Source organism: Prorops nasuta, unplaced genomic scaffold (assembly GCF_024137725.1).
Source record: "Prorops nasuta isolate Cenicafe-Biocafe unplaced genomic scaffold, Cenicafe_Pnas_1.2 PNAS00187, whole genome shotgun sequence".
NCBI lineage: Eukaryota > Metazoa > Arthropoda > Insecta > Hymenoptera > Bethylidae > Prorops > Prorops nasuta.
In genome coordinates this window covers 47,421-59,306 of record NW_027116983.1, presented here as the reverse complement: position 1 = coordinate 59,306, position 11,886 = coordinate 47,421, and the positions used below count along the sequence as shown (strand labels likewise).

General features: G+C 40.3%; 1 protein-coding gene across 1 annotated transcript; it reads left to right on the top strand.

Moving 5' to 3' along the window:
* The first annotated feature begins 1,307 nt into the window (after nt 1–1,307).
* On the top strand, nt 1,308–7,006 carry LOC136785202 (uncharacterized). Its single transcript, XM_066746215.1, has 4 exons — nt 1,308–2,721; nt 2,808–6,527; nt 6,611–6,784; nt 6,861–7,006. Exons 1-4 carry the CDS (start codon nt 1,308–1,310, stop codon nt 7,004–7,006), a joined length of 5,454 nt encoding a protein of 1,817 aa, XP_066602312.1.
* Nucleotides 7,007–11,886: the final 4,880 nt, after the last annotated feature.

Genomic DNA, 11,886 nt, shown 5'->3' with positions numbered 1-11,886 from the left:
AATACATTGTTTAGAGTTTATGGAATATTCGACAACGTCGAATATTCCCATCATCGCGCGCGCCGAAAATTCTCGCATTCCAGAACTCGTACACGAGTGTATACAAGAGGAGAGAGCAAGTCGCGTGTTTTGAACGGAAAATCCCCGCGAGGAGCGGTTAGGATTCGGCCGGCGCTTTCTCGGAAATGCGCCGTAGCTCGTTAGCCGCGCGACTCTCTCTCTCCCCCCCTTTTTTTTTTTTTTTTGTTGTTTTTGTTTTGTTTCCCTCTCTTCGAAGGTGACTCGCGAGTCAGGCCACGCGACTAATTACGCGGCGCGAGCTCGCTCTCTCGCTTTTCGGCGGTCGTCGAGAACACACGTACGCACCTATCTAATTCATAACACGAATAATTCGACACGTGCTTGCAAATTCCTCGTTCGATGATCGTTGCAGTGGTAGACTTCGTTACCACATTATTCAGCGATCCCTCTCGCGAGTTTGTGACGACGTTGCTTTTATTGCAACAACGCGGGCAGCGTGCATTTAGTGTCGTTCGGTGATTGTTGCAGCGGTGCTTCCAACCGCGTTTTTCAGCAACATCGACGTGCGCTCGACAGAGCATCATCAGCGCAACGCAATTGTTCAATCATAGTGTTAATTGTAGAACGGCAAGAGTGTTAAACAAGGAGTGTAAATAAAGTTTTATCATTTCTTATTCCGGCTCAACATTACTATCCAACATCCATCCAAACGCCAACTATCCGAGTGCTCCAACTCATGACACAGCAGCGCATCTGTGGGAGTTGTCATCATTTTTTGGTAGCAGAGCGTGGTTCCAGCCTCGAATACTTTAACGTTTGGAATACGTTGATCATCGTCGACTTCGTCAACACTCTACAAGCCATTGATCTACTAGTCACGCTTATCCTATTTGTCGTCTCGTTCTCGCCTTCGTCGTTAAAGCGGAAGGTCATCGCCCCTCCGCCGTCGTCGTCGTAGAAACTACTCATCGCCGTGCAGCAGTCGTCGCCGCGGCCGAAGGTCTTCGCCTCGCAGCCGCCGTTGTCTACGCTTCAGGCCATCATCTCGCTGTCGTCGTCGTCGCAGCCGAAGGTCATCGCCTCGCAGCCGTCGTCGTCGCAGCTACCTAGGAGGAAGCTACTCATCAAGCATCTGCGCATTAATCCACAAGGTAGGATAAGTGCGAAATTGCGTGCGTTATACCTATATGTCGTTTCGCGTACATTTCTTTCGTTCTCGTTGTGTGCGTTGAAACTATACGTTTCATTTCGTATCTAAATTTTATCGTGTGCGTTGCGTGCTCATCATGTCCCAAAAAGACGTCGATGCCTTACTCGTTGCGCAAATTCGCGTCACAAATAACATTATAAATTTTATCAAAAATACTAAAGCGAAAAAAGGCCCTGCCATTCAGGGAGCAGCGTATTTTGAGGCGCGATTGCAGTTACTGCATAAGTACTTCGATGATTTGTACGCACGTCACCAATTGTTACTACCGCACGAAACTACCAAAGCCGACCATGAATATTTTAAAAGGGACGGTTTCAATTTAGCTGAATCTAGTTATGTCGAGGCAATCGCCGAATTATCCGACGATATTGATAGGTTGCGCAAATCGTCGCGAAGTCCCGTGTCTGATACGCAATCCGGTCAAAACGCAGACAAGATTGACCGCATCAAAATCCCTCGCGTGCCACTTCCAAAATTCTCTGGAAAGTCAAGCGAATGGGAATCGTTCAAACAACGTTTTTCGTCCCTCGTAGTAGATAACCATACCTATTCTGACGTAGATAAACTCCAATTTCTACTTAGCTCTCTCGAAGATCAAGCTGCCGCGCGCGTTCAAAACGTCGAAGTAATCGGCGAAAATTTCAAGGTCGTTTGGGACCAGTTAGAAAAGCGCTTTGGCAATCAGCGTCGACGGCTAGAGGATTTACTAGAGGGATTAATTCAATTAAAATCTGTCCGATCTCGAAACGCGCAGGATATATCGAATCTTCTCGATACTGTATTAGTCTCCGTTCGTTCTTTGCACAAACTCGGTTGCAATATCGATGAGTATAACCATTGGCTCGTCCACTGTATACTTAGGAAGCTTGATTCTCACACACGCGAAACCTGGAAAATTTCCAAAGAAAAATCGCAGGACTTTTACAAATATTCTGAACTTGTTTCTTTTCTCGAAAATCGAGTCGAATCGCTCGAATTAGATCCCAATGCGGGAAAAAGCGACTCTCGCACGGCGGGCGGTTCGTCAACCAAATCCAATTCTAAATCGAAAGTTCAAAATGCTTCGTCGACTTCAGCTTATACGGCCGGGATAGCAAATCCGGATTCCCAATCCAACAAAACTTCGTTCTCGTGCTTCCTGTGCCAGGCTAATCATAAATTGAATTCGTGTCCGCAATTCAATTCGATGACTCCGCGGCAACGTTACGATTGGTGCAAGAAATCGAAATTATGCTTGAATTGCCTACACAAATCGCATTCAATTTCGGAATGCAAATCAACCTTTCGTTGTCTGACGTGCAAGGCGAAGCACCATTCAAAACTACACTTTGGTACCAAAAACCAAAATTCCCCTTCGCCAAATGACGATGGGTCTCGGAAAGATGCTTCACTGGATCCCGCACCGGACAACCCTATTAGCGCAAATCTAGCTACAGTAACAAGAGCAGTGTTGCTCGCTACTGCACAAATTCTAGTTTCTGACTCGTTCGGCAAAACAATCTCGGCTCGAGCGCTGATTGATCCCGGCGCCAGCGCACGTTCATTACCGAACGTTTAGCCAATCAACTAACATTAGATCGTCGTTCTTCGTCGGTCGCCATTCTTGGTGTTGGCGGCCAGATTACTTCCCAAGCTCGTGGTGAAGCTTCTATATCCATTCTATCTCGATCGAGTACGTCATTCAAGTGCTCATGTTTCGCTCTCATTCTTAACAAACTGACATGCTTGTTGCCCCCGCGCGATTTGCATGCGAAGGAATGGCATCATCTAAGCAAGCTACAGTTAGCCGATCCAGATTTCGCATCTCCAGGAACAATCGATGTAATTCTTGGTGCAGATGTATATGGATCAATTCTCCAAGAAGGATTCATTCGTGGCCCAACGGACGCTCCTGTAGCTCAAAAAACAGTTTTCGGCTGGATTCTGACGGGCGTCGTTGATTCTCGACCCCTCTCAAATCATTCGACAGCGGTTAATGCGTATCACACGATAGCCGATTCAACTTTGTCAGATTTCCTGACTAAATTTTGGCAGCTCGAAGAAGTGCCTGCTGCAACCAAGCACCTTTCGCCTGAAGAAGAATACTGCGAACAGTACTTTTCCTCAACGTACTATCGCAATTCTGAAGGTCGTTTCGTAGTCCGCCTCCCTTTCGTTAGGCGTGAACCGTTTATCGATTCCAGAGACATCGCAGTCTCATGCCTCGTTCGATCAGAAAAACGTCGAAGTCGCAATCCAGAAATTCAAAATGCATATTGTTCATTTATGCAAGAGTACGAACAACTCGGACACATGCGAGTTGTGAGCTCGAAAGAGAACAATGATTTCTCATTTTATATGCCTCATCATGCTGTAATGCGAGCAGACTCAAATAAAATTCGAGTCGTATTCAACGCATCTCAACAGGGTTCTAATGGTTATTCGTTAAACGATCTTCTTCATTCTGGACCGAAATTACAATCCGAGATAACTAGTGTGATAACGGATTGGCGCTTCGATCGTATAGTAATCGTGACTGATATCGTCAAAATGTATCGCCAAACATTGATTCATCCAGACGATTTAGACTGGCAACGTTTGATTTGGCGAGAACTCCCCAACATTCCGATTCGAGATTATCAAGCGCTCACGGTGACGTACGGCACAAAAAGTGCTCCGTTTTTGGCGTTGTGCGTCCTCCAGCAATTAGCCCGAGATGGACGTCTTACTCACCCCCGAGCCTCTCAATTACTTTCAAAGAAATCCTATATAGATGACATATTTTTGGGCGAGGATAACGAATCCGAGGTCCAAGCCCAACGAGACGAACTCATCGGTCTATTGGCCACCGCTGGCATGGAATTAGGGAAATGGTCAAGTAATCGATCCTCATTATTGCAAGGACTATGCAATGAGGAGGCCATTGAACTTCCCACTACGTCCGGCGAAATCGTTGGCGCATTGGGTCTCAAATGGGATACCAAAACGGATACTTTTCGCTTCCGACCCTCGCTACCTCCAATTTCGCACATTGTTACGAAAAGGACTGTGTTATCGGACACAGCCCGATTGTTCGATCCCTTGGGATTTATCGCTCCGATCTTGGTCAGAGCAAAAATTTTATTGCAAGACCTTTGGATCAACCAACTCGACTGGGACATCCCACTACCTACTGAGTTACTCGAGCGTTGGCTCTCCTTTCGATCTGCCCTTCCTCAGTTGGCAGAAATTCAAATAACTCGGTGGGTTGGAGTCACCCGTAGCACGGAGTGGCATCTCCATGGCTTCGCTGACGCATCCAAGCGAGCCTACGCTGCGGCAGTCTACGCTGTCGTGCCTGGAGCTTCATCGGTCCTTTTAATGGCCAAAACTCGAATATCACCGATCAATGTCGAGTCCATTCCAAGACTCGAGCTTTGCGGAGCCACTCTTTTGGTGCTCCTATCCAGACACATACTTGATAACCTATCACAAGTACCTGCATCGATAACTTTTTGGAGCGATTCCAAAGTGGTTCTTGATTGGCTCAAGAGCCACCCATCCAGATGGCCAACATTTGTGGCCAATCGCGTGAGCAAAATTGCAACAACAATTCCTAACGCAGTCTGGCGCCACGTTCCAACCAAGGACAACCCCGCCGATTGCGCTTCGCGTGGAACGACCCCTCTCGAGCTTGCCAAGCTCGACTTATGGTGGCATGGCCCTGCATGGATCACTCAACTTAATTCTGAATGGCCGTCGCAAACGGCGTCGCAGATTCTCGCTGCCGCCGCGATAAACGACGATAACCCCCATGACGAAATCCTCGATTCGCTAGAGCGATTTTCAAACTTTCCTCGAGTAGTACGAATTATTGCGTATTGTATTCGTTGGAAAACCTTGTACTCTAACAAGGATACCCCTCTCTCTATAGGGCCCTCGCTTCACGAACTCGCTTATTCGAAGCGTTGTCTATTCAAACTAGTTCAATTCAGATTCTTTTCGGCTGAGGTAACGTTGCTCTCGAAAGGTCAAGCTGTGCGATCCGGGAGTGCGCTGGCTCGTTTGGCACCTTTCATCGACGAACACGGACTCATCCGAGTTGGAGGTCGGCTCCACAATGCTGACTTGCCGTATAATGAACGTCACCCCATCATTCTACCCAAAGCCTGCTTTTTAGTACGGTTATTAGTTGAAGACGTTCACCGTGTTACATTACACGGAGGTGTGCAACTCATGAAGAGTGTTCTTTTTCGACATTTTTGGATCATTCATGGACATCGACTAATCGTTTCTATATATCGAACGTGCGTCAAATGTCTTCGATTCGGCGCCACTCCAATTCAGCAGCAAATGGCTCCCTTACCCGCAGACCGATTGATTCCAAGGCGTCCTTTCGCCATCACCGGTCTCGATTTCGCGGGACCTTTCCCCATACTCTTTTCTAAAGGGCGAGGAGCCAAATCAACCAAAGGCTATGTTGCTATTTTTATTTGTTTTACTATCAAGGCCGTTCATATGGAGGTAGTGTCCGATATGACCACTGAAACCTTCCTGGCCGCCTTTTCGCGATTTACTGCTCGACGTGGTCTCTGTTCAACTCTCTATTCCGACAATGGGACCACGTTCAAGGGTGCGGCTTCAGAGTTGAAGCAATTGTTTGCTCAGACATCAGGCTTCACTCAGGAGATCTTCCCACAATTGGCTGCTCAAGGTACAGAATGGAAGTTCATCCCCCCGAGAGCCCCACACTTTGGCGGATTATGGGAAGCCGCAGTCCGATGCTTCAAGCATCATTTACGCCGAGCCGTTGGCCAGGCGACTTTCACGTTCGAAGAGTTTAGTACGTTGGTTATTAAAATCGAAGCTTGCTTAAACTCGCGACCTATTTGTCCATTGAGCAACGAGGCAAATGACCCTGTCGCCCTAACTCCAGGGCATTTTCTCGTTGGATCCGCACCACTTGCTTATCCCGAGCCCATACAGGAAACCAACGCAAAACTCAGCGCGAATCAGCGCTGGAAACTTATATCTCAGATCCGAAATTCTTTCTGGGTACGCTGGAGAAAAGAAGTTTTCCATCTTCTTCAACAGCGCAACAAATGGCGCAAACTTCAACCCAACTTGTCAAAGGGTGATCTGGTAATCCTTACCGAAGAATTGGCTCCACCTGCGGCATGGCCGTTAGCGATCGTTACTAAAACCCACCCAGGGAAAGATAATTTAGTGCGAGTAGTTACATTAAGGACGGCTACAACCGAATTAGTCCGTTCGGTAACGAAGTTAATCCGATTGCCTGTCGAGGCTGATGCCGAAGACACGTTTGCTCATTTTTCACGTTCCATCGATCTGTAATCTAAACATTGTATTTTTTTTTCTTTTTCAAATTTTGTATTTTAGATCTTAAGTAACTTTTCGTAGTTGTATTTTGCGATAAACTTACCATTTTGTTTCGGTTATACTTTTGCGATCACGACAAACACTACTCTGTAATATGGGAATGCAGTATGATTGTATGTCAACTCTCGGTATGTTCGCTCATAATTGTACAGTGGAGTACAGAATACAGTATGCGTGATAATCTAGATGTACCATGTATGAAGGATGTTCCGAATCCGGTCTGATACTCTCGCGGTATGTAACGCATTTTGTATGACTTTCGTTGCCGCAGTCGCGACAAGGCGGGCGGTATGTTTAGAGTTTATGGAATATTCGACAACGTCGAATATTCCCATCATCGCGCGCGCCGAAGATTCTCGCATTCCAGAACTCGTACACGAGTGTATACAAGAGGAGAGAGCAAGTCGCGTGTTTTGAACGGAAAATCCCCGCGAGGAGCGGTTAGGATTCGGCCGGCGCTTTCTCGGAAACGCGCCGTAGCTCGTTAGCCGCGCGACTCTCTCTCTCCCCCCTTTTTTTTTTTTTTTTTTTTTTTTTGTTGTTTTTGTTTTGTTTCCCTCTCTTCGAAGGTGACTCGCGAGTCAGGCCACGCGACTAATTACGCGGCGCGAGCTCGCTCTCTCGCTTTTCGGCGGTCGTCGAGAACACACGTACGCACCTATCTAATTCATAACACGCATAATTCGACACGTGCTTGCAAATTCCTCGTTCGATGATCGTTGCAGTGGTAGACTTCGTTACCACATTATTCAGCGATCCCTCTCGCGAGTTTGTGACGACGTTGCTTTTATTGCAACAACGCGGGCAGCGTGCATTTAGTGTCGTTCGGTGATTGTTGCAGCGGTGCTTCCAACCGCGTTTTTCAGCAACATCGACGTGCGCTCGACAGAGCATCATCAGCGCAACGCAATTGTTCAATCATAGTGTTAATTGTAGAACGGCAAGAGTGTTAAACAAGGAGTGTAAATAAAGTTTTATCATTTCTTATTCCGGCTCAACATTACTATCCAACATCCATCCAAACGCCAACTATCCGAGTGCTCCAACTCATGACACAGCAGCGCAGCTGTGGGAGTTGTCATCATACATTTTATTATGAAAAAAATAAAATTGAGGAAAAAGTCGAAATTCCACATGGATCGTATGAGCTTCGCGCTATTAATGAATATCTACAAGATGCTCTTTTTGATCAGTTAAATGATGATGATGCGGATAATAGTATAGATGATATATTAATCATACGTGCTAATAATAATACATTGAAAAGTGAAATTAAATGTAAATATGATGTTAACGTTAGTAAAATAATAATATAGGAAAATTGTTGGGTTTTTCGGAAAAAAGAGGAGTCTTCAAAGCTAATGAATTACATGCATCTGACATGCCTGTGAATATATTGAAAATAAATATTATACGAATAATGACGAATATAACTGCAGGAGCCTACAATAATGGTGAACTTGTGCACACTATTCATGAATTTGTTCCAAACGTTGAGCCGGGATATAAAATCTCGGAAACGCCAAATAATGTCATTTATCTGCCGATAATCGTGAAGGTAATTGATAATTTAACTGTTTCCATTGTCGACCAAGATAACGATATTGTAGATCTCAGTGGTGAAGATATTACAATTAGACTCCATCTACGAAAATGTTAATTTACAACAAAGATTTTACATATAAATTACAATCTCCACGAACTTCAGGAATTAGTTGGAATAAAACTTCGAAATCAACACAACAACGACGTGGACGACGAAGAAATACCAAAAAACGACAGAGTAAGCTGAATATTAAAAATAAAAAGTTTTTAAAATCAATTGGTTTAAAAGTGTTGAAATAAGAAGAAATAATGGTTGATTTATTAAACATTATCGAAGACCTCATTACGATAACCGTATCAATAACATTGAAATACACTCTTACAATCCATATGTGAATTCATCACTCAACCACAACGACGAAATACGCATTCCTATCCAACAACAGGACCTCGTTGTGTTACCAAGCGAAAGTTTCTTGTTTATTGAAGGAGATGTATCTGCAATCGCTGCTAATAATGCCACTATTGATGAGAATAAATTATTCTTGGATTCAAATGGAGCTGCTTTTTTGTTTAATGAAATACGTTATGAATTGAATGGTGTTGAAGTGGATCGTTGTAAAAATGTAGGTATTACTACTACATTGCGAAACTATGCATTATTATCATCACATGAGAGTACAACTTTGAAATCAGCATCGTTTGATATTAATAGTAAAAATCCAATTAAGAATTTCCACTACTTCAGCTTTTGCATACCGTTGAACAAACTAATGGGATTTTTTGATGATTATAAACGTGTTATCGTAAATGCACGTCATGAACTCATACTAATAAGATCACGCAATGATTCTAATGCTGTTTACTGTACAATGGATAATATTAATGTTAAAGTAGACTTAGTACTATCGAAAATTCAGTGGAAAATACCTCATATTACGTTGGAAGAATATACAAAATTACAATTTTTAAACATTATTGAAAAAGATCATCCTATTACAATGACGTATCGTTCATGGGAATTGTATGAATATCCTATGCTTCTCGAAACTCAAAACCATTCTTGGTCAGTAAAAGTTTCAACAAAATTAGAAAAGCCACGTTTTATAGTATTTGCATTTCAAACCAATAGGAAAGATAATGTAAAGAAGAGTATGGCTAAATTTGATCATTGTAATTTGAGAAATTTAAAATTATATTTAAATTCCGCATCATATCCCTACGATAAATTAAATCTTAATTTTGCCAATAATAACTATGCTATTTTATATGATTTGTATTATCAATTTATTAATTCGTATTATAATACTGAATCAAAGTATATTATGTCTATGCTTAATTTCGAAAAATTTATAGACTATGGTCCATTTGTTGCGATTGACTGTTCTCATCAAAACGAATCAATTAAAAGTGGTACTGTAGATATTAAGATAGAATTTGAGTGTGATTCTAATATACCTGAGAATACTAGCGCATATTGTTTAATTATTCATGATCAGATTATTGAATATAAACCATTAAGTGGTATTGTACGTAAATTAATATAAAAAAGGATGATGTAATATGTATTTTTTTTATGAGAAAAGATAGGTAAAAAAAATGTCTTGAATATGTAATATTTATTCATGTATTTAATACAATATATTTATGTATAAATATATATTTACGTGTTTTTTTTATGATTAAATCATTCTCTTTTTCATCATTGATACTATTAACTTCATTCTATTCCGTATTCATTCTCAATACATCATTTGATAAAATTACGATCTTCGTCATTGTCAATTAAAAAATAATATGTATCTACAGCACTGTATCCATCCTGTAAAAAAATCAGTTTCGATTATACAAAAAAAAATTGATATTAAAAAAAAAATTTTTAATATTTTCTCTTTTATATTTACCGTCCGCATTATATGCTCTGGACTTAAAAATTTGTAATAAGCTCCAAATTTATAATAACGGAAAAATTGCTGTAGATTATTATCGCAATAAAATGTAAGAATTTTCTTCAATATCTCCATATCTTCAGATTTTAATTGACTTAATTCATAAGGTATATTAAAAGTTTTATCATTTATATTAAAATTCACATTTTTAGTATGGTCTTTTATCTATGAACAGAAAAAATATTTATGTATAAAAATTATTTGCATATAATGATTTTTTTACTTATTAGCTTTCGAAAATTTATTTCATCATTTTCCTTCACTAACTGATATATCCCAATACCAGATCTATAATAAAACATTTTATCATGAGACAAATCGCTAAGCCATAACTCTATTAAAAATTCTAATTCATTGATTATACACCGCTGTTCATTGTTAAATATTTCCGTTGGTAAATTGACAATTGTACCATCAATCAACATAAATGCCATTTTTTAAAGAAAAAAAAATGTAAAAACAAAAATATATACACACATACACAAACTTTTATTTCTCTCTTTCAGAAGAGGTTCGACAAGTTAATGTGGGGAAGAGAGGGAGAAAGGTCAAAGGAGACAAAATGATTGAAGAGTAGGCTTTGTGGAATGGGTAAACTAGATTGTTTGAGCTAGAACTGAGTTTTTTATCTACGGTCATATGCTATTATACTTGACAATTTTTCCCCATATTCTTGTAGTAAGATTTAGGATAAGAAGGAGTAGGGAGAAGGATGAATATAGTGCAAAGGAAGTAGAGGGGAAAGAGTAGGGATATACCACCTACTTTATATATATAGTAATTCAATACCACTTTTTCCTCAGTCTATCAATTAAAACGAAAGCTGTGTGTGTTTTAGTAAAGAATAAAGTATAGAGAAAAATAATTCTTCTACATACATCATCATGAAGTGGTTTGAAGAGATTAACAATACTCTCAGTAGCATGAAATCGTATTTGCCTAATAAAGGATGGTCTGATTTAAACGAAGGTGAATATATAATCAACGATATAAAAAATGTGAAAACTAAATTTGGTGATAAATCAATTTTTGAATTGAATAATGATTATTCGCTATTTCTACCAATGAGGTTGCAAAATATTCTTATGTGCAAAGATCAGGATTTATTGAATAAATTGATAAACATTTTGCATGAATGTAAAAAAGATATAGTCATGTATGTTGATTCTACAAAAAGTATGACTCCAAATATATTGACGAAAAAGCGAGTTATTAATAAGAGAAACTGTCGACAAAGTAAAGTAAACGTTGAAAATGGTGACGACGACGACGACGATTGTGACAACGGTGGTGCTGGTGGTGCTGATGATGATGATGATGATACAGCAGAGGATGACACAGAAGAGGTAGAATACATTAATCCCGAAGACGAAGTATTGCTATATGAGGAAAATAAGAATAAAATTGTTGAAGAAAATAAAAATAATTCTATTGCTGGAAAATATCGTAAGAGAAATCCAAAAACTGTATTATCAAGAAATAAACCATCGTCATCGGTAAAAAAACAAAAAAAATAAAGATAAATTAAAAAATATCTGATTTTTAAGACATACTATTTTTTCTTATGTAATATTGATTCAAACAGATAAATTAATATATATGTCTATAAACAATGTATGTAATTTTTTTCACTTTATCAATGTAAATCACACACGCATAATCTAAAAAATATATATAATCAATTCTATTCAAGTTTTAAATTACTTAATCTCTTTTTCCTACTCCTCCTCACTCCCCCCTTTCCTTTCTTTTTACTTACTTTTAGAAAACTAACTTAAGATGTTGATGGTAGTGGTGGTGGTT

Excerpts from the sequence above, each read along its gene's own strand:
- LOC136785202 (XM_066746215.1), top strand. The coding sequence starts at position 1,308 with ATGTCCCAAAAAGACGTCGATGCCTTACTCGTTGCGCAAATTCGCGTC. Across the intron at positions 2,722-2,807 it reads TCTAGTTTCTGACTCGTTCG|ATCGTCGTTCTTCGTCGGTC; the intron begins GCAAAACAATCT and ends AACTAACATTAG. Across the intron at positions 6,528-6,610 it reads CACGTTTGCTCATTTTTCAC|TTGTATTTTGCGATAAACTT; the intron begins GTTCCATCGATC and ends AACTTTTCGTAG.